The 22,193-nt window shown below is 54.0% G+C and overlaps 1 protein-coding gene across 6 annotated transcripts in view; it reads left to right on the top strand.

The window, feature by feature from the left end:
• PLXNA2 (plexin A2) overlaps window positions 1-21,610 on the top strand; it is a 347,075-nt gene extending 325,465 nt beyond the window's left edge. For all 6 annotated transcript variants that reach the window (XM_075443255.1, XM_075443256.1, XM_075443254.1 and 3 more), the window contains exons 23-32: window positions 1,050-1,116; window positions 1,735-1,881; window positions 2,344-2,503; window positions 3,066-3,169; window positions 8,268-8,367; window positions 10,529-10,719; window positions 11,343-11,512; window positions 13,279-13,491; window positions 13,792-13,942; window positions 14,793-21,610. In XM_075443255.1, coding sequence (XP_075299370.1) covers window positions 1,050-1,116; window positions 1,735-1,881; window positions 2,344-2,503; window positions 3,066-3,169; window positions 8,268-8,367; window positions 10,529-10,719; window positions 11,343-11,512; window positions 13,279-13,491; window positions 13,792-13,942; window positions 14,793-14,888 — 1,399 coding nt within the window. In that variant the 3' untranslated portion in view covers window positions 14,889-21,610. The remainder of the gene's footprint in view (window positions 1-1,049; window positions 1,117-1,734; window positions 1,882-2,343; window positions 2,504-3,065; window positions 3,170-8,267; window positions 8,368-10,528; window positions 10,720-11,342; window positions 11,513-13,278; window positions 13,492-13,791; window positions 13,943-14,792) is intronic.
• The last annotated feature ends 583 nt before the right edge of the window (window positions 21,611-22,193 follow it).

Here is a 22,193-nt window from a genome sequence, read left to right as displayed (position 1 = left end):
GCTCCCGTTTAAACTTGATCTGCTTGACTTTGTGATCAAACCCTGTTGCTTCTGTAGCGTGTGTTTTTCATTAAATGCCAGAGTTTTCCAGCACGTGGGATGCTGTATGAATACACACCAAGGGGCAGTCCTGGATTCAAGGCAGCGGAGCAGATGGGGCAGAATGGGGAAAATGGTGCTCCGGGTCAGGGCGCGGGCAGAGGCTCGGGGCATGGCCGTGCCCGTTGGGCATCCCCTGGGCAGGTTGGTGGCACGGTGATGGAAGAGGCAGTTGGGAGGAACGGCACGGGCACAGAGAGATGCCCAGAGCCAGCGAGGCTGCTGCCCTGCTGCAGGCTCACGGTGAAGGTGCAGGGAGGCATGGTCCCTGGAGGAAAGGGTGCTGCCGCGGGCGAGGTATTGGACCCACCGCTCAGAGCTTGCTGGAACGTGGACCAGATCCTGGTGTCGCATGCGGCACGAGGGGGAGGCTGGTGGCAATGGCAAAGCCCGGGTGCAGAGAGCCCGGCAGCCCTGCCCGCACGGCTGGGCTGGGGCTGCGAGACCCCCTGCCACCAGTGCAGCCATCCTGTCCCCGGAGAAGGAGCTGTGGTGCTTTAAGGAAAGTCTCCTGGTCCTGCAGAGCCGGCGTTAAAAGCTATGATTAGGAGCCATTGTATTAAAATTAGAGATAATCTTGGGCACAATGTGGAGAGAGGACGCTGGGTGGGACTGGGGAGAAAGCTGCAATTTCCCTGCCATTGTCACTTCGCTGTCCCTGACTGCCAGACACCGCTGCAAATCCCAGCGATTTACTGCGCCAGGCTGTAATTTGCACCATGTGCAAGGAGCCGAGTGTTGCCGAGTGTCACTGGGCTCCCTGTCACCAGCCCCATCAGGGCTCTGACGGGCTGTCAGCCAGGCGTCCCGCTGTCTGCCTGCTCCAGAGCCCCAGCCCTGGCTCTGAGCTGTGCCAGGGTGCAGCTGGGTGCTGCCAGCGGGGAGCTTTGGGGCCTCTGGTACGTGGTTTGGTTTTATATGTGATGTGCGTCTCCTCCTGGCTTCCCTAGGACCGAGTCGGTGGCTGAGAAGATGCTGACGAACTGGTTTGCCTTCCTTCTCCACAAGTTCCTCAAGGTAAGGAGGGATGGAGCGGAGATGCCATTGCTGTCTTGCTGTCTCACCCACCAGCCACCCCCACGGTGAATCTGGGCTTGAAACTCAGATTCCGAGTCAAAAGATGTAGTAACAAGGCAGGGGAGGTGGAAATTTCCTCGGAGATGCCTACGCCTGGGGCTCAGCCCCGTCCAACCCTCAGATCGCCTGGTGCCCTTCTCGTGTAACGGAGTTTCAGTTGCACCTCGTGAGCACTTTGGAGAAATTCTCAGTCACATCTCCGTGCCTGGGTTTCCATATTTTTTAACTTTATTTGTGGTTTTGGAAGCCCCACAGGATTTGCTCGATGGCAGCCAACAATAAGATCAAGATCTCAAATTCCTTTTTTACAGCCATCTAGATTCAGTAGAGGTTTACCAAGCCAAAGGCAACATACCCAGTGAGCAACAGAGCTCAGGGTTCTGGCTCTCCAGGAGCTGCTGGGGGCTGAGCTGGACTGCACGTGTGCAAAAGGCAGAGTCAGTGGGACTGTGCCTCTGCTGAGATGAATCCTGTGCAAAACCTGTCTGCAGGCCAGTGGCCCTGGAGGAGATGCACCTTCACCTCGGTGTTAGTTCTGCTGTCCATCTCGTTGTGTAGGAATGTGCTGGAGAGCCGCTCTTCATGCTCTACTGTGCCATCAAGCAACAGATGGAGAAAGGTCCGATTGATGCCATCACGGGAGAAGCCCGTTACTCCCTCAGCGAGGACAAGCTGATCCGGCAGCAAATTGAGTACAAGACTCTGGTGAGTGATGGCTGTAGAAGCTGCCGTTGAATCGCTTCTGTCCTCCGCACTTGGACATGAGCTGTTCTGACCTGTAGGCCGGTGATTAGGACGCTACTGTGAAGCACAAATGTTGCCAGTGCAATAAAGCCTTGTGCTGGTAGACACGTGCCCAAGTCAGGTGTGTCCCTGATCTGCAGGTACGAATAGCCTGAGCTAAGGTTTTGAAAGGCAGAGTTTGAGGGGAACGTTGTATCTCCCCATGCATTGAGCATTGCCCTCCCTCCAGCAAATGAAAACGGACATCAGGGGCTCCTATCATAATAATTGTTATGAAGATACAGTAGATGCAACAGCAATGAGGCAAATAGGGCTGTAGTGGTTTTTTATGAGAAAGGGTTGTTGTGACAGATGTGGTTACAGTTCTCCTAGATGCTTGTCTGAAGCCCTTTAGAGCCTGGTATGGTTCTCCTTCCCTTCCAGATCCTAAACTGTGTGAACCCGGATAATGAGAACAGTCCCGAGATCCCCGTGAAGGTGCTGAACTGTGATACCATCACTCAAGTCAAAGAGAAGATCCTCGATGCAGTATACAAAAACGTCCCGTATTCTCAAAGACCAAGAGCTGTTGACATGGACTTGGGTAGGAGCCTCCCTGCCTCGTAGGAAGGGGAGGATCAGAGAGGTTGTTGTTATCAGTGATTCTCCGTGTGTTTTGCAGAGCTTGAAAGCTGGAGCTCAGGCTGCACAAGGTCACAGCCGTTTGTGCCCCTAGAAGGCTTGGGCACTGCTCCTGCCGGACAGGTTTCGAACTCTGTGGTATCACCTAATTGTCCGTTGACCACAGAGCAAATGACTCTGTCAACAGTGCTGAGCAGAGCTTCTCCTCAAGCTTGTGTACCTTACTGGAGGCCGAGGGGTGGGGGGCAGAGGGCTGGGAAGGTGCTGCACCTCGGTTGAGCTGAAGACCGCAGAACCCGCTGCGTGGGAGGGGAAGTGCTGCGCTTGGCTGCGTGAAAGCTGTCGCTGTGACCTGCCTTGCAGGTGTAAGATTTAAGAGCAGGAGGTAGCTTTCTCTGGGTGCCGTTTCCTGGCAGCTGGGCGTTTCTGCAGGCTCCTCTGCCCAGTGGTTGCCTGAGCCAGAAATGGATGGAGCTTGGTAGTGCCTTTTCCCTCGCTGACTGTCGCGTCTGCCTCTCCCGCAGAGTGGCGGCAGGGCCGGATAGCGCGTGTGGTCCTGCAGGATGAAGACATCACCACCAAGATTGAAGGAGATTGGAAGCGCTTGAACACCTTGATGCACTATCAGGTAAGAAAGCAGCCCCAGCAGACAGCTCCCAGAAAGCTGCCAGGAGGCAAGAAAAGAAAAACAGAATTTTAATTCCGCAGTAATCTCATCTACGAAGACAGACAGGGAGGTCACAGTGGTGTGATAAACCAGACGGGTTCAATGTGCTTCTGCATTAGACAGGAAAGCAACCTTGACGTGGATCTGAAAGAAACTAGCAGAGGTGAAAATTGGCTAAATTAAAACCGCCAGCATGGTAGTGAGATAGAGGGAGCGGTGGAGAGGGCTGAGCTGTCGCTGCTGGAGACGGGGGCCGGGGGAGGGATGGCCCACGGGGCTTGGGTCTTCATGTGGGGGTCTGAGACAACCAGGAGTGCAGCAGGGGAAGAAGAGGAGTCTCTGCCTTCCTTCAGAGCTCTGCAGATGATCTCAGATGATCTGATCCAAAGCACCAGGCTGCAGCAGCAGCTCGGCTCTCATACTTGTGATCTTCCGACGTGTTGACGCTTGAGCATCGCGCAAGGAGTGAAGCAGGGAAACCGAGCAAATGGTTCAAATGCTGTCATATGAGAGGGTCGAGGGAGTGCTGTGGGGAGGTACGGGATGAGGCCACGTCAAGAGAGGGTGGATATCAGGGGCAACTTCTTGACAGAGTGGCATCAAACCTCCTAAGTCCCAGACCTAGTCTTCCAAGCCAAGTACCAGGACTTTTGCCACGAAGGTCATATAACACGAAGCTCGACAGAGAAGGTGCTCTGCTGCGCGTTGGCCAGGGTGGGCCAAGTGACCTCAGAATTTGTTGCCCTTTAGCTTTTGCAGCGTGCATGCGCCAGCCCAGGCTGCCCTGGAGAGGCTTGTGTCTGTTGGAAAGGGCCTCTTACGGTGTGTGAAAAGTGGTACGAGAGGTAAAGACGGAGCGGAGGAAGGTTTGGTTAAAGAGAATCAAAGGCTTTTACTCAAAGCCTGCCTGCAGCAGAGGATAACTGCGTTAATTGGGACCCGTAACCTACTGCTGTCCGTCACTGCCTCCACAGAAGTGTTTAGTATTTAATCTGGCATCTTTCCCTGTTTATACACCATCTCAAGTCCATCAGCGTGACTCACGCTGTGGAAGTTGAATACGAGCCAGTATTGACAGGAGCCATGTAATCAAGGAGCGAGGCAGAGCGAATGGCATAAATATGCAAAGTGCATGTAAAAAAGCACCTCGAGGGTCGACTTTGCCAAGCAGCCCGAAGGATTTAAACACAGATTACTGCAGAATGTCAGAGGAGTTGTGCAGATGCATTCCATTGTTTCTAAAATCTGTTTTACGTGACAGTTGCAAGGGATTAAGCAACATGCAGGGAAGCAGTGAGACTTGATTATGCCTTGATCTTTGAAAATCATCTTAAGGAAGTCAGAAGCGAAATCCGTGTTTGTCTGGTGTGTGTCGGGCGCGAGGGGAGGGAGTCCTTTCATTTTAGTGCCTGTGGGAAAATCAGAGCCACAAGTTCACCCTTAAAATAAACAGAATCCTTGCAGCCCTCAAGATGCCGCAGCTGTCCCTGCCGTTTGGCTGTCAGGTGGCTGTGGAACAAAGCAGAAGTTTGCTGCCAGACATCCAGACAGGTAGCGATGGCACGCGTCCCCCCCGCGCTGCCCGAGCCCTGCGCCGCTCGGCAGAGCTGTTCCAGCCGTGCAAAGAAGCCAGGTTCTCTGCACTGCAACAGAAATCTGGTCAAGCCAGGGCTTCTGCCAAAAACAGCAATACATTATATTTTTTTTATCCCTACCAGGTTTGTTTTTTTTCTGGTTGAGTAATAAATGTTTTTATTAGGTATCAAAAACACAGGTGCTCCAGGACTACACAGTAAAACAAACACGTGGGCAAAGGGACGGCTTAGGAGAGGGTATAAAACCATCGGAGCTTCAAGCGCTGCTGTCTCACCATTTTAATGTGAGTGCTGCACACAAAGCAGGTGTGGTTCAAGCCGTAAAAATGAATTCTGGATTTCTCCAGCTTCTGGAGGACTAGTGAAGACGATTTCTGAATTTCTAGGAAAAATAAGAGCTGGCTTTGTAAAGCGCTCTCTGCCTTTTATTCAGAGCTGTCTTGACTTTATTCTTGGTCCGATGGCACCTACTCTGACCTGCCGCTCTGAAGGCAAAGCGATCTCTGGACTGCGCGCAGTAATTGGAGGGGCACAGCCCGTGTTTCCGTCGGGTAACACCGGGCGTTTTGTGGTGTTCGGAGAGGGGCTGTGGCCTGGGAGCGCGCGCCGAAGCCGGCCCAGAGCCCGGCTGCTCCTCGCAGCCCTGCCCCGGCTCCTGGGCTCCTGCCGGGACCACGCCGGGCTCCCCTGCTCCGCGCCGGGCTGGGAGGCTCGGCGGGGGGCAGGTACTTAATATTTAATTAATTAAATGAGTTTCTCAGCTCCACGCTTGGCTGCTGGATTTTGACACTATTACATTTGTTTTCTACTCGCTTAGGATGATAAGAATACGATATGTATCTGCATCAACTGATAAAATGTCTTTTTCATGGGAAGTCTTCGCATGCAAAAGCCAGGTTGGGTTTAAAAAGAAATATTCATCTTTCTGTCATATTTTGAACCACTTTATAGAACTACAGGGAGAACTGTATGCCTGCTGCTTATTTCTTCATTTAGAAAAGTAGATGTGTAGGTTAAATAGGTAAAATTCTTTGTTAAATTCTCTGGAGCTTTTAAACTGAGTTGAAGGAATTGTATTACATTTGTGTAGTATCGTTTTGGTTTCATGCCTATTAAACTCCATGGGAGAGTCTCACCCCGCATGGCTTTGCTCAAGAAAAATGAAACACTGAATTTAATATCAAATGATTTACAGTGGCTCATGCAGGGTTAACTCCGAGGCAGCAGAGCATGAATACCTGTCAGCCACTGGAAGTCTGGAAGGGCCAAGAGACTAGAAAACTATTTTAAATGAAAAATTAGAATCAGAGAGGGAAGATTTGTGTGGAAAATGAGACCCAGGAGCCGAGGGTGGCGGGGAGGTGGAGCCAGCATCCTCACTGCGTCCTCAGCAGCCCGTGCAGACACAGTGTTACTGTCTGGGCTTCTGCGCTGCTGCTGTCCCAGCTCCAGGTTTTATTTTTCTTTTTTCGGGTGTTTTGTGCAGCATGTTTCCAGCTTGTAGAAGAATCAGAATATTTATAAAGTTGTAAAACAGCCAGCCAGCTTCGCAGGCGTCTCTGGGGTTTTATGGGAGTGAGGCAACAGCAGGGCGCGATGGGAAAGCAATGTGTGTTGCATCTGATGCTAATTTGCGCGTTGGTATTTTCTAACTGACAAGAGCCATTCGACCCAAAATGTAGAGAGTGGGAGTGCTCTGTGTGTGTGTGGAATTTTTGATGCCTTTCTCCCAGTTCACCACAGCCCTGGTGGAAGCGGATCCCGGCACGGCGGTCGGGGAGCTGCTGCCTCTGCCATAGCACCCGGGGCTGCTGGCGCGCTCAGGGTCCTCCCTGCTGAGATTGAACTGAAGTGGCAGCTCATAACAGCCCAAGAAAACATTATCACCACTGATCGTTTCTTCCATTGACTTAATAAATTGGATGAAGTGAGGCAGGAGTAGAAGAGCAAATAACAGAGGTGTTTGAAGTGTTTTGCATAGCAATATCTCACTTTTGTACTGTGAAACACAAGTGACTATTATTTCCACTATCACTGGCAATAAGAATAACTCGCGTTTACGTGAAACCTTTCATCTGAATGGAACCCAAAGCCTTGAAGGCAGCGAAGATTGCTGTGTGCAGGTCACCCCGTGGCAGCAGGCGTCAGACAAACACCCCTTCTGCCGACAGAGCCGGGAGATGCTGGGGCAGCAAAACCCAGCTGCTTCCCTCTGGAAGCAGGGACAGGACCGAGTCCCTCGCAGGACTCCTGGCAAATAAGGGAGGACTTAGCCCAAAAGCAATTTCTCTGGCGTGAAGAGGTGCTTCTTTTGTGCGGCTCCTCTAAATGATTTGTTGGCTGGGCCCCGGCGGGTCCGTCCGCCTGCGAGATGCGGTGACTCCGCTCTCTGCTCCCCTGCCGTGCTGCACCGTGGGCCACGAGTTCAAAATTAAAAGACACTCAGGCTCATTCCTGCAGATTCTTAATTAAGGAAAATAAGTTAAAGAACGTCTAGTGACTACTAGATTTATAGGGAGGATAAAATTAAACATGGCTACTAAAATCTGCTATAACAAAATCTTGTTAGCGCTAATGTTCATTTATAGTTTGACTTCCCTGTGTTTAATTCTTTCTCTGATGCAGCAGAGGGACTGACAATTTAATACCCTGAAAGATGGCTTCCTGACTTGCTCAGCTGTAAATCAAACTTTTAAAGTTCCTAAAAATTGCTAAAATAAAAAATGGTTTAATAGGAATGTTTTATGGTCCGTAACGTTATTATAGCCATTTTATTCCCTCTGCATTGTTACTTTAATTGGATCACAACAATTCTTGAGATTCTCATTTTTATTGTCTAAAGCGTAATATTAAATCAGAACGACCAAAAACATCTTCAGTATGTCTTTTGATTTATCACTCCTTTCCTTCAGTCCCTTGCTGTAGAGCTGCTGCCGACCCGGCGCGGGGCTCAGCCGGAGCGGGAGCGCGTCTCTGCGAGGGCTGGCCGCAGGATTGGGCCCCGGGGACTCAGCCTGGAGAAGAGCAGGCTCTGGGGAGACCTTGGAGCAGCCTGCCAGTATCTGAGGGGCCTGCAAGAGAGCTGGAGAGGGGCTTTTTACAGGGGCATGGAGTGATGGGACCAGGGGTGATGGCTTTAGACTGACCGGGGGTAGGTTTAGGTTAGACAGAAGAAAGAAGTTCTTTGCTGTGAGGGTGGTGAGACCCCAGCCCAGGCTGCCCCGAGGAGCTGTGGCTGCCCCCTCCCCGGCAGGGTCCAAGGCCAGGCTGGACGGGGCTGGGAGCACCCCGGGCTGGTGGAAGGGGTCCCTGCCCAGGGCAGGAGGGTGGCAGAGATGGCCTATACGGTCCCTCCTAACCCAAACCAGCCTGAGATTCTATGATATGAGTTACGTTACCGGCACTTGCTGGATGAGCAGTGCGGACAGTGGATCTCGCTGACCTTCTCTCCTTTGCCTCCCCAGGTATCAGACCGCTCGGTTGTGGCTCTCGTTCCCAAGCAGACCTCCTCCTACAATATTCCTGCCTCTGCCAGTATATCCCGGACATCTATTAGTCGATACGGTAAGAAGCAGAGTTAGGGGCTGGGACGCGATGGCTCACGGGTAGCGACTGGGCATTGCTGCTGCTGCGCTGCACGTTTTGGAGCCAGCCTGGAGCTTGCAGCTTTACTGGAGAGTGTGTCTTGCTGGGGCTGGCGTTGAAGCTGCCTGTGTTGCAGGGGGGCAGCACCTTAAGGGAACTGGGTGGGGAAAAAGCAGCACCTTCCCCCAGACAACCACACCGTGTTGGCCAAAATCAAAGTACCTTAATGGGCCAAACAGAAAAATGTCCTTGGCTACTGGTGTTCTGCAAAGGCTTTTCCACCTGTGAGCACAACGGAAAGAAGTCCAGAGAAGCTGAGAGCAGGGAAAAGGAAAGGGCGAGCGCAGCAGGAGCAGCCTTTGGAAATGTCATCTTGGAAAAGCCCCGGGAAGGCTTTTGGCTTGGAGGGGCTGGGTGCTGCGGGGAGGCAGCGCTGTGTCCCTTGCACGCAAGCGGGGCTGCACGAGGGAAAAGCCTCATTCCTTCACCTGTTTCTTCTCTAAGTGGAGGATCCTGAATTCTTAGCTAATGGGTCAAAAATGGGTAGCGGCAATCGTAGCTCGGTGTGCTGGGATGTGCACGCCGGGGAGTTCAGGATTTGCATAATAGCGGGGTCGGCACTTCACGGAGGGTCCCTGGAGACGCTGCAGCCTGAGCAAATGAGTCTGCGAGGTGCCAGGTGTGCATTTATAGCACTAAATCCACAATAATAGTAATAATATACTTCCAGAAAAGGCAGCGGTGGCAAATCTCTAGTGTGCTGATCTTTCATTATCTTTCATTTTACAGAGTGTTTTACAAACGAGAGGTCTCCTGACAATCCCGTCTCCTCCTTTTGTTTATAGCTTCCGAAATAATGGGTTTTTTCTCGAGCAAGGGTTCTGAGGAGCCGTCCACAGGAAAGTCTTTAGGCAAAAGCCAGGAGAAAAGGGATTTCTCCCTGCAAGCTGTAGTCCACCCGAGCGCCCAGAGCTTCTCACGCTTCAGGGGATGGAAAAACCGAGGCTGGGTCACACAGTGCTCCTTGATCTGTGTCAGATGGAAAAGCTTTTGCAAACTACCAATGTGAACTAGCATTGCTCATGTTAAAATTAATATTTTTAATTGTGCAGGTAGAATTTAAATGAGATACTTATTTACTTTCCCCATTCTATATCAGTACAGAGCTATGTTTAAAAATAGAATTACTAGTGCTTCCCTAGCTGTCCCCCTGTCTGTCTCCTTAATTATATCAGTTGGAGTACTCATTTATCTAAGCCTTAAGCAGGGATGAGAATCTAGCTAGTTTGGTAATGGTTGCGTATTTCCCTCGGCTGATTTATGGTTGATCCCCTTCCTCTCGATGAGGAGGGTGAGCTGCGAATTGGAGGCTGCGCTGGAGAAAATCCAGGAGGTTCCCAGAGAACAAAGACATTTTGGGAGGAAATAGAACCCAGCAACGCGTGGTTGTGCCACTCAGCCCGGTGTCTTGGCTTGGAGACGCGGTGGATGGCATCCAGGGAGGCTCATTCTTTGGGAAGTCAAACATATCTCACATCCCTCCGTGGTTTCCCAGCAATTAAGTGAAAAACCTTTGTCTGCTCGGCTTTCCCTGCTGGGCAGGAGGACGGACGTGGGGACAGCAGGGCGGGTGGCACGGCTGGGCTGCAGGGCTGGCCTCGGGCTCCGCCGTCGGTGCTCAGCTCGAGCCCGTGTTGCTCTGATGAAAGGCTCAAGAACAACAGTTTTCTTCCGCGCTTTGTGCCGGGCAGCTTGTAGTTATTTACAAAATGCTGATATTGGGACGCCGGTGCTGCGGGAGGTGGTGCCCGGGCTGTGACTCACGGAGGTGTCTGGCTTGGACTCCTGTTACTGAGTTCACAGAAGTAGAGGGTGTGAATGGAGCAGAAAAGTCGCACATCTGAGTGTGAAAACAGAAAGGCTGGAGTCTGAGGGACTCTGTTCAGTGAAGACCAACACCTGTCTTTGGCAAACACCACATTTTGTTGGTGCCTGGGTGGTGTAACGTTTCATCACCCCATGAAAAAGCCAGTGCAGATGATTTTGACGTTAGCGAGCACGGTGGCATCACTGAGAAGAGACAGGGAAATGAAAAAGGGGTTTGCTTTGAGCGTGACCGACTTCTCTTCCCGTCGCTCAGACTCCACCTTCCGCTACACCGGCAGCCCCGACAGCCTGCGCTCCCGGGCCCCCATGATCACCCCCGACCTGGAGAGCGGCGTCAAGGTCTGGCACCTGGTCAAAAACCACGACCACGGAGACCAAAAGGAAGGAGACCGGGGCAGTAAGATGGTGTCTGAGATCTACCTGACCAGGCTGTTAGCTACAAAGGTAACTGCCATGCGCTGGATTTGCTTGGGGAATGCATTGGGAGGTGCCTCCTGACACACTTACCGGGGGTCCTGCGCAGTCCCTGATGATGCTCAGCTCCCGGGGGACTGTCCCTGCCACGCTCTCCTGGGCCCCAGGGGTTGGGTGGCTTCTGGGGCAGCAGCAGAAACACAGCCCGGGTATCCTCACCCTGCGAGGTGATTGCTGCGACACTTCGTGCTTCTGCATGGTGTTAAGGTACAAAGAGTTGGAGAGAGGCAGCAATGGCTGTGAGTATTTAACTGGTTTCCTTGGCCAGAGAGTTTTCCTGCCTTTCGCTGTGTGTTCATCACTGTAGATAACGCAGATTCAGTTTTGAAAGCAAAAGGAATTGTTTCAGGTTAGAAATAAAGAGTAAGTGCACCGTGAGTAGCTACAGACCGGAGCATTCCCCCGGGGTCCTCCGGCAGCGCAGTCAGCGTTCGTGAAGACCCCAACCTTACATATTCCCGTGGGCCCCGTGGCTGCGCTTTGCGGGGCCGTGCAGAGCTGGCGACCCCACCTGGAGTCCCCCCCTTCCACGGCTGCTTAACGGGGCGTGCGCCCGTGCCCCCCTTCACCTTCTCGGTTGCTGCTCCCATTAGGGCACGCTGCAGAAATTTGTGGACGACTTGTTCGAGACGCTGTTCAGCACCGTGCACCGCGGCAGCGCGCTCCCCCTGGCCATCAAGTACATGTTCGATTTCTTGGATGAGCAGGCAGATAAGCACGGCATCCACGACACAGATGTGAGGCACACGTGGAAGAGCAATTGGTAAGAACGACGGAGGGGGGTGGAAGCGGGGGCAGACCTCAGTACTGAGCAATTACCTGTGTCCTGGGGAAAAACAGGGATGGGAGAGCGCTTTGGGAAGGCTGGGGACAACCAAATCCCGTAGCTCCAAAGCAGGAGATGTACCACGAAGCTGTGCTGACGCTTTTCAGCCAGCGCCTCTGCTGCCCAGTGCCCCGTGCAGATGTGGTGGTGGGGTTTGATCCCGGTTCGTGCTGCGCCCCGGAGCCGTGGCCCCGGTGCTGTGTTAAACCACGAGTCCTCTGCCCGGTGGAAGCTGGGCGCTGGCCTCGGGCCGTAGACCCGCACGCCTGGACTTTGGAAATCCCTGGGCTTGCAGAGCCGGTCTGCCAGCGGGAAGCGGGCTCCCTGCCTGTGCCACCCTGCTGCGGCACGGACGCCGGCCCGTGCTGGGACGGGAGAGCTCGGCGAGAGCTGCACCTTCCCCAGCGCTGCGGGCAGCGGGAGGAGGGGGCGAGGGGGGAAGGAGCCAGCCCCGCACGCAGCCGGCGTGGGCTGCAGCCAGGTTCAGCCTCCTCCGAACTATGGGAGCTCTCTCGTCTCTGCCTCTGCCGTTATTTTAGGATTAAAAGCTCTGTGGGTTAGAAACTTGCCTCTGCGAGGAAGAAAAAAAAGCACAACAAATGGTGGCTCCCCAAAGACTTTGTATTTTCCCCCCGAGTCCCTCATGGTTTAAAAGGCCTCTAATCATCACGGCTGCAAAAGCTGGGTTCCCCGCTAACGCTGTGGGAAGCTAAAAGCAATTTATTAACAGTCTTAGAAGAAGGAGTTACTAGGATAGAAACTCTAGAACCACAAAAGAAGATGAGACTTCTTAAAGTGATAAAAAAGAAAGCACTTGATGGGCAAATCAACCAACCAGAGCGGTTGGACCATCCGGAGCCCCGGTCCTGCTGTCGGGCACGGGGGGCTTGGGAGAAGGGTGGAAGCTTGGCCCCTGGACTAACGCTCTGCTGAGCACCTTGGCCGGCTGCAGCATTCCTAGAAAGGGAGTTCTGGTGAGGAGACGGGAGGTGGCTTGTGCCACTGGAGCGGGTCACAGCAGACGGGGGCTTGGAACAGAGAGCTGGGGTGACGGGGGGTTGGGGGAGCTGGCACTGCAAGAGTTAAGGCTGAAGCCTTGGGTGCAGCGAGATGGAGAGAGCTGAGACTTGAAAGGTAACAGAAAGCAGCAGCTGGTTTTTTGATCCTGCTATACAGCCAAAGGAAAAAGGAATAATAATTCCTCTTTGATTGCGAAGGCCTCGGGATTTGGGGACAAAGCCTCTGATGCCTGCTGCACCGCTCGCAGACGATGGGCTGCGGCGTGGCCGGGCAGCGGCTGTTGGCGTGGGGGTGGCAGCCCCCCTGCCCCGGGCTCAGCCCTGCGCCGCAGGCTCCCGCGCTAACGAACTCGGTTTAATGGGCTCCTCGTGGAGCCGCTCAGCCGGTGCCACCGGACGCTGCTCAGCCCTGCTCTCGGCGCCCACCGCCCGCCTGGCCCTCGCCTTCTCCACCTTCCCGTGCAGGATCAGACCCGGAGCAGCTCCCGGGGTGCGCAGGGCAGCAGTGTCCAGCCCAGGCACAGCGGGACCCATCACAAGCAACCTGGGCAGGACTGGGCTAACTGGTGCCCAGCTGCTCCTCCGACTGTTGCTGCTTCCCACCATTTTATTCCCAAAACACCACAAATGTCCATTCCTAATTTGTGTCGTAATGTTTTGGTTTGTTTCTTGATTTCCCTGCAGCCTGCCCCTCCGATTCTGGGTGAACGTAATCAAAAACCCCCAGTTCGTGTTTGATATCCACAAAGGCAGCATCACGGACGCCTGCCTCTCTGTTGTGGCTCAGACCTTCATGGATTCCTGCTCCACCTCGGAGCACCGCCTGGGCAAGGACTCCCCCTCCAACAAGCTGCTCTATGCCAAGGACATCCCCAGCTACAAGAGCTGGGTGGAGAGGTGAGCGGGGCTGCAGGGCTGGCCTGGGCGTCTGGTCCTGCCCGACCTCCTGCACCGAGCAGCTTTGCTCGTGGTGGCCGGTGACGCAGCGCGGTGGCTCTTGCAGCGAGCTGGTGGCCCAGCTCAGCCCTGCCGAGCATCGCGCTGTTATTTTCAGCTCGTTACAGACCAGGATCCCATTTTGCTAGACGTAGGCATAAAGCAAAATGATGTCCTTTTTCCCCCGGAGCTTAGTTTAAATCCCAAGAAGACGAGGGGCGTTCGGAGCCTCCGTGTTTCTGATGCCCTGCCCTCCTGCAGGTATTACGCGGACATTGCCAAGCTGCCCGCCATCAGCGACCAGGACATGAACGCCTACCTCGCCGAGCAGTCGCGCCTGCACGCCGCCGAGTTCAACATGCTGAGCGCGCTCAACGAGATCTACTCCTACGTCAGCAAGTACAGCGAGGAGGTGGGTGTCCCCGGGGCGGGCGCTGACCGGCGGCACGTGCGGCGGTGGGTCGGGCAGCGATCCCCTGGGGCTCCTTCCTCCTCCCTCATCCTCGATGCCGCACCACTGTAGCGCGCTCTGTTCTGTTCATGCACAAATTGGTTCGGGTCCTGGCCGTGCCTGCAGCGTAGTTCCCGGGGGATCGAGAGCTGAAATAGTCTGGGAGCAACCGCGTTCCTCAGCCTTGGCATACGCCCAGTGCAGCCCACTCCCAAATGCAGTGGGAAATCGCCATGACCCAGCGAAGCTCCCCAGAAACATCCCTGTCTTTTGGGAACGGCGTGGTACAAATCCCACGTTGCAGTGTTGCAGGCTCCTGTTTGCAAAGAATCCCTGGCAGCGTGAGCTCCTTTAATGAATGCATCACTTGAAACCAAGTTCTCACCATCTGTTCCACCCCTCCATTTCAGTGTGAGAAGAACCTATTTTGCAATTATGTCCATTAAAAGGAAGGGTTTTGTCATTTCATTGCATGTATGCATTTGTGATACGATGCCACAGCTACCTTCCGATTAGGGTTTAAAAATCTCATAACTTTCATGCTAAATGAGACAAGAAATGTGGAGTCCAAGGCATAGGAGTGAGAATGGTTGCTCTGGGCGGGTAGCGTGCCCCGAGCAGTCCCGCAAACCCGTGAGCCCGGCTGCGGCGTGGCAAAGCGCTCGTCGCGTTGCTTTGCCCTTCGTTATTTAAGTTTCACACATCGACGTTTCGAGTTGCTCACATCTTGCTGCCCGCCCGCCTCTCCCACCCCCTCTCGCACGCTGACTGCGTTCTTTTTTTTTCTCCCTTTTTATTTTTCCCGGACCAGCTCATCGGGGCTTTGGAGCAGGACGAGCAGGCCCGCAGGCAGCGTCTGGCGTACAAGGTGGAGCAGCTTATTGGTGCCATGTCTATCGAGAGCTGAAGAACGGCTGTGGTGCTCACGGGCGGCCGAGGGCAGAGGGCTGCGAGGACTCTCGGGAGCGAAGCGGGAGAACAAGCGAGAAAGGCGCTGGACACGTATAAATACCCCGGCTCTTCTGGAGGGAGCAGAGACTGGCCCAAGGACTGGCTGTGTTCAAAATCGTACGGGATCCGGCTTGAGAACGCAGGCAGAGGAAAAGACAAAGCATCTCAGTCAAAGTCAGATCAAGACGGATCATTTTTTCGAGCATACTTGGAAAGAAGGAACCTGGAAAGTCTGGATGTCTCCATGGCTGCTGCTTTGCATGAAAATTGTTTGATGTATATTAGAAACTCAAACTTTATTTAAAGCGGTTTTTTTTATAAAAAAGAAAGAAAAAGGAAAAAAAAAAAAAGAAATAGAGAAAAAAATCACAGAGACCACAGAGACAATCCCGGCCACAAGGTTCAGCTCTGAATCCTGTCCTCGAAAGACTCCCGAGGACGCGGCTCAGGCGTTCTGCGAACGGACTCTTACGCCAATTGGAAAGTCTGGAAAACCGGAATGTTCTTCTTCTTGGGATCTTACAAAAAAATATGAGCACAAGTTTGCACCACCACACCTTTTTACACAAGTAAAATAGCAGTTTAGCCAGAAAATAGTCCAGTGGCTGAGTAATTTATAGGCACTAGAAGGAACTTTACCTGAATTGCAAAACCATCCGATCATCCAACCTGTCTTGAAATCCAGCTTTATCTATGTATTTATAGAGTGTCAATATATATATATTTTTTTTAAATCCCATTTGCTGTTGAATGAGGAAAGATCTGATTTGAAGTGCTTTCCCCTCTCCACCGCCATTCGGCCTCGCTGGCCACCGCGGCGGCCTGGCAGCCTGCGCTGTGCCCGCGGCCGTGCTGGTACCGCCTGCGCGGTGCCCGCGGCCGTGCCGCTGCTGTGCCTGTGGTTGTGCCGGTGCGGTGCCCGCGGCCGTGACGGTGCCGCCTGCGTGGTGCCCGTGATCGTGCCAGTGCAGCCGGTGCGGTGCCCGCGGCCATGCCCGGCGCGGTGCTGGTGTCCGCAGGTACGGCTTGCACAGGAGCGGCCGGTGGCCCTCGCTGCGATGGGCACAGCGGAGCTGGGACCTCCCCGGGTGCGTTTTGGTGGCGGTTCCTGGCAGCTGCCTCTGATTTCTTGCAGTAAAACCCAAGAACCCCCCAGTGTTTACGGTGAGCGATACTTGAAGAGCCTCGGCGTAGCAGGAGCAGCTATTTATTGCTTTTCTGTCGGGCTTGCAGGGGAGATCAGCCCAGGCTCCCTGCGGGTTTCTCTACCAGCATTCGCGGTGTTGCCCGGGGTCAGGCACAGGACTTGTGTTTCCACTGGGGAGGGGAAAGAAATCTTTGCTCTAGGCGAGGGAGAACCTTAACCAGCACCCCACGGGCCAGCCAGCGCTGCTGTCGTGTCTCTGTCTCGGTGTCTCGTTGTTCCGTTCAGCTCCTCGCTGGCCCCACGGCCGTGTTCCTGTGGCCAGTGACAGGCAAATGTTTGTGAGTGTGATTTCTTTCAAAGACACCAAAGCTTACGTGTGTCCCTTTGCAGAGTGCCAGGAGGGGGAGGAACGCTGTAAATATTTGTCTCTGTAATAAATATTGATATTTGTGCAGGCTGCAGTGGGGAGGACAGGGTGGTTAGATCTAATGGAAGTACAAGTATTGACTCCATGAGCTTGGCGGTGGCAGGAGAACAGCTCCCGACGTCTGCTCAGCGCTGCCCGGGCAGTGCCGTGCCGGGCTGGGACCTCCGTCTGCAGCCAGTGGGCGTCGAAGGAAAATCCCCTTTCATATCCGTCCCCCTCCTGCACCGTCCCTGCGCAGAGGAGCCCAGGAGGGGCACGGCGGGCTCCCCGTGCTCCGGGAGAGCTGCCGGCTCCTGGTCTCGAGGCGCAGCCCGAAGGGGAGCCAGCGGCAGGGGAGGGGAGCAGCGCGGAGAGCAATACTCAGGAAACTTGTTGGTTGAATTGCCGTTCAGTAAAAGCCATGCCAAGTCCTCTTTCTTTCGGTAATCCACTTTTGTGAGTTTCTCTGGGCCCTATTAACACTCTGAAAGAAAATACTAACGCTCAACTTTGTGCAATAACTTCTTGACATTTACGACAGCCTGAGCTGTGTAACTGGAGGGCTCGGATTTACGGAGACACGGAGAGAGCCGGCAGAAACGGAGGCTGAGAAGCAGAGCAGGATTCACGCTGCCCCTTATCAGGAGAGTCCCCTTCCCAGGGATCCTTCTCCTGCACGCTGAATCGGATTTTGAAGACAGAAAATGAGCAAAGGGTCGGGGTGGCCCTGTTGAAGTCTGGTGGAGGAGCTGTCGCTGCAGCGGCCGCCAGCCTGCCCGGCTCTGTGCTGGGCGTTACAGGGGTGGCGGAGTGTCCGGTTTGGAACCCCTCCAGGTCTCGTTTTTTACTGGTTTCTGGCACTGCTGTTGAGAGCAACCCGGCATGCAGCCTAGGTGAGGGGTTGCCAGAGCCGTACTCCAGTTGTGGTCGTTGTTTTGGGTGTTCATATTCAGGCTGTTCACCAAACGCTTACGGTACTCTGAAACTCGAAGAAAGCACTCTGGATGGTTTCCAAACACTTCTAAATATTAGTCTGAATAGTTATTTCTGCAGGATACACAAAATATGAATACTGCCCAAAGCAAAGACCTGGCTTTTCATCACCTGGGTGCTGGTGAGTGTGTGCTCGCCCTGCAGCCGTGTCAGGCCCCCGTAGTCCCCTTCCTCACATCCGTTTGAGAGGCTTTTGTGTAACTACTTTTAAGCCTATTTTCATCCTCCTGCTCTCTGCCTTCTGGTGAGGAGCCCCCCATAAGCAAGCATTTTGTCATTCCCCCTTCCCCAGTATTTTCTCAGAAGAGGCAGAGCCCCCCGGCCATCCCCTGGGGTTCCCTGGCAGGGGGTCTGTGGGGCAGTGCTGGGGGTGGGTGCTGCAGCGGTGCCGGCGATGCTGGTGCCCGTGGTTCCCGGTGGGCTTGGCTGCCTGTTCCCCCACGGGCAGGCGGCAGGAGAGGCGGCACGCGGGAGGTCTCCCAGCTCGAGATGCTCCACGTGCGGCACGGGGGGCTGCCGGCCCCACTCGGCGGGTTTGCCCTTAGCAGCCTCCCCCCCTCCCCTGGCAGGAGCCTGGGGAAGGGCCCAGAAACTGGGATTACCCTGGATGGTAAAGATGAGGGGGGGAAAGAAAAAGAACCGCAGAGCCCTGAGGGATTGGTTTGTGAGCAAGGATTAAAGAATCCAACGCGTCCAAGCTGGCTAAAAACAGGGTCTGTGTTCCATGAGTACACCAGAGCACGAAGGAGAGAGGTGGACTGAGTTTCTTTTCTGTGCTGTGGGAGGAATTTGAGCAGAGGAGGAAAGGGAAAGCGGCAGGAGCACTTTGCGAACCGGTAAGCTACTACGCTTTTGAGTGGCTTCCGAGGGAAGCAGCAGCGATGTGTCTGCTGCCGTCCCCGAGAGGCGTCAGGAGGATGGCGCGGGGAACGGCGTGGTGCTGACTGGAAGAGGGGTCTGTGAGTGGTCTGCCAAGGACCTGCTTCTGGTGGTTGACATGAATTATGGATCTTTACAGGCAATTCTATGGAATGAAGCAACATATCCCCTTGGGGCAAAGCGCTTGTAATCTATTGCCCCGTTTGCATCCGACTTTTCCGTTACTCCTTTGGGAAGAGGAAGCCTCAGATCTCAGAGCGGCATTTTCTTCACACCTGCAGCAAACTGGACGCAAAGTTTGGTCAGGAGGGGACAGTGACTTTGCCTTAGATGAAACAATCTCACGTCCCTCTCACGTCCCGCTTCCTCCTGCAAGGCCGGTTGGTGATTTGATTCTCCAGTTCACTTTGTTTCAGGTATTTCGACATCAAAGTGGGAGACGTCATTTTCCGGAATCTCTCTGCCTGGTGTCACTGCTTAAATAATTCTGTTTGATCTTCTGCTTATGAGCTATCAAAGCACCCACTCCAAGGGGGAGCAAGGTGCTAATCAAACGCTTCTCCACCTTGAAAGCCTTTCTTAAAAACCCATATACGAGAGTCTAGCTTATAGGCAAGCTTGTCTCCGCATGAGCCCCGCTGTGGAGCATCACAACGCTGCAGCCCACCAAAGCCCAGAGGAGGTGGACGTCAAGTCGTCCACGCTTTGCCATAAAGGATGAATTTATGTTTAAAGGCAGGCAGGAGAGATCAGCACGGCCAAAGTGCTGGAGTGCCTGTGGGATCCAGCATGGACCAGTCCGCAGCTGCCTGAAGACCCCCATGGGAACCAGCATGGAGAAACAGAACCGCGGCCTCGCTGCTGGCGGGCAGCATCCCGAGCAGCGCCTCTCGGGGAGGGTCAGCCCTGACGGAGGCTGGACATGGCCGTGCCGCACGGCGATGCCTTCCCACAGGGTCTCGGTGCTGTGACACAGAGGGGATGGCGAGTGCAGCAAGAGAGACCTTCATCACAGCAGTGCCTTCAACACACTGTCTTAAAATCCAAACAGCCCGTCCCACGTGAGTTCTGTCTCCTGCCTTCCGCTGGACTTCACCAAAAATGTCGTGATGTAGGAAGCAATTTAGGTGGGCACATGGAGGACAAAAGCAGGAAGACTTGAAGCTCTGAGGTTGCGTTCGGGCACGCTGCTGGCTCCGAGTGCCTCAGTGCGAGTCGTTTAGGTGTGCATGGAAGAGACCGGAGCACTTCCCTCCTCCGGTGGGCACGACCTACAAGCAACGTCTTGTTTGCAGAAGTCCCGAGCAGCTGGTGGGGATGAGGAGAGCCGACCTGCCCGCTGCCCTCGCCCCATTCCCCGGGCAGCAGGTTGGCACAGGGCAGAGCAGCTCCCAGCACGGTCCCCGTGATGCTCCGGTCCAAGCCCGTGCCTTGAGCCAGTTCCCTGGCAGCAGCGCAGCCACGTCCTCGCCTGTCGCTGGCTCTTCTCCATCCCGTTTGAGTGCTGTCAGGGCTGACCTGTCCCGGGGACTCAGCTCGCCAAACTAAATGAAACTCAGATAGACTGACTTGAGTAGGCTGGGACATCAGGGAAAGCTCTCGAGTGACTGTACCCTGGAGAGAAGAAAAAATGTTCAGAGAAGGATAAATAACTGACATCAAAGATGCATTAAAATGCCACAAAGCTTCAGCCATCCTATTTCAGAGTTGCGTTTGTACCATAAACCGCAAGCCAGTAACGCAGGGAGCTGCGACGTTGTATATAGTTGCGTACTAGGTAGAGCTAGGTGAGCAGTCCCGTCTGTTTCGTGAATGTGTCTTCAGTGAAACCTCCCGCGTCGCCCCGCGTCACCCAAGGCCACCAAAACCGGAGGGCTGGAGGCCAAAGGCAAAGTGCTGGTGACAGCTGCGAGGCCGCCCAGCACCCGCCTGGACAGGAGGCTTTTTCTTTGTTTAATTAGACGTTCGGTGGGGAAATAATCGGAGTAGAAGACGCCCGTGTGCAGCGTGAGGAAGGCGGCATTCAGGATCTGCTCAGCTGAGCAACCCTGAATGTACAACTTCGGTGTAGGTCGGTCAGATGAGTTCTGAAGGGGAAGAGGATGGGAGTCTGCGGACCGATTTTTGCCTCCTGGGAGGCTTCGTGCCAGCGCGGCACGGCAGAGACCGACCGCTCCCGTGCTGGAGAAGCAGCTCCTCGATCGCCCGGGCGTCTGTGCCGACGTTGCTGCTGCGGTTGCACCGGGAGCGGCTCCAGCGTGGCTGGAGGGGTTTTGGCCGTGCTGTGAGCACGGCCGTGTCTGTGTGCTTGTTCTTTCGGATCTCCATTTGCCCCCGTGTTACCCGTTCCTCTCCTTTCTTTGTAAAAGTGGAATATAATACTGAAAAAGCAGACGTTCCCGCAGCGCATAAGAACGCGCTCAAGAGACCTGCAGGGTCCCTCCGGTCGCACGGGCAGTATCCCAAACTCTCCGGGCCTCCTGAGGCTGCCACGTCAAAGACGACATCTCCTGCAAGGCCTTTCGTTGAATTTGTGATACCTCTGTTTCGAGTAAGCTTAGAAGTTCATGCAGCAGCTTCTCCATCGGGTGTTTCCATCGCAGGGGCTGGGCGGCAGAAGGGTGCGCCTGCGAGCGGAGCCGGCCCAAAGCGATGGAGCTGCGGAGCTGGTGTGTGGTCACCGCTCCGGCAGACCCTGCAGCAGTGTCCTGCCCTTACCGACGAGCGTTTCGACCTTCATGGCGCCTTGGGGGCCGTGACGAGAAGTGGGAAGCAGCAAGGGGAAGGGAACGTACAGGTACTAAAATTTCTGGAGTCCCCAGAAACGTTACAGAATGTAGAGCTGTCAGCCAGGGAACAGATTCTGATTTCTTCTGCCCCCTCCTCACAACAAACACGTGCCGGTTTTAGGGGGTTTGTGTGTTGGAGGAGTGAGGAATCGGTGTGTGTCCGTCCCCGTTCCACCGTGTCCTTCCTGGCTCCTCCCCTCCCCGTCACACTTGACACACTGGAGTTCTGTATAATATTTTTTTTTAAGATGGTTGTCTGTTTTTTGTTGTTTTTACAAGTGTTGTGGAAAAAATGTAAGAAAGTTGAAGTATTTAAAAATGTTCCAAGGAAAAAAGGGGGTTTTGTTATTATTCTAATATATTATTGTGTACCTATTGTAAATACGAAACACTCCTATTTTGCAAGCCAAGGACTCACTTTGTACTGTTGTTATATATAAATAAAGTTTACTGGTTAAAAAAGCCTTCCTGAGTGGGTCTTTATTTTCTAACGTGTGGTGTGTGGCATTTATTGTATAAGCTGAATATATGAGTGAGAAATATTTATTTACCGAATCACACCAGCAATGAATGGGCAAGTGGAAATCTGGAAATAACCCCTGTCCAGCGAAGCTGGGGATGCAGCTGGGCAGGAGAAGGGTCTGGGCTTGCCCCTGGCCTCCAGCCTTCGGAAAGCACCTTCTGCCTTTGCAGCAGGGGAAGTTTTTCCAGCAGTAAATGAACAGCAAAGTGCAGGGAGGCTCTGCGGGGCTGGGCGATGCTGCTGCACGGCTGCCTTTCCCGCAGAGCGGGGCGGGTGAGACTGTTGCCATCCTTGCCAGCCTCTCTGCCTTCAGCGCAGCATTTTACCATCGTTGCTGAATGGCCTCGAGCTCAGAAATGTCCCGTGAGACGTGCTAGCTCATCATCTCGGAGAAAGGGGCTGAAGGGCTGAGCTGTCTCTCCGAGGAGCATCCCTCTGAGGAACATCTCTCCAAGAGCATCCCTCCAAGGAGCATCCCTCGAGGAGCATCTCTCCGAGAGCATGCCCCTGAGGAGCATCCCTCC

Source organism: Opisthocomus hoazin, chromosome 25 (assembly GCF_030867145.1).
Source record: "Opisthocomus hoazin isolate bOpiHoa1 chromosome 25, bOpiHoa1.hap1, whole genome shotgun sequence".
Taxonomy (NCBI): domain Eukaryota; kingdom Metazoa; phylum Chordata; class Aves; order Opisthocomiformes; family Opisthocomidae; genus Opisthocomus; species Opisthocomus hoazin.
This window is presented reverse-complemented; position numbering and strand designations above follow the sequence as displayed.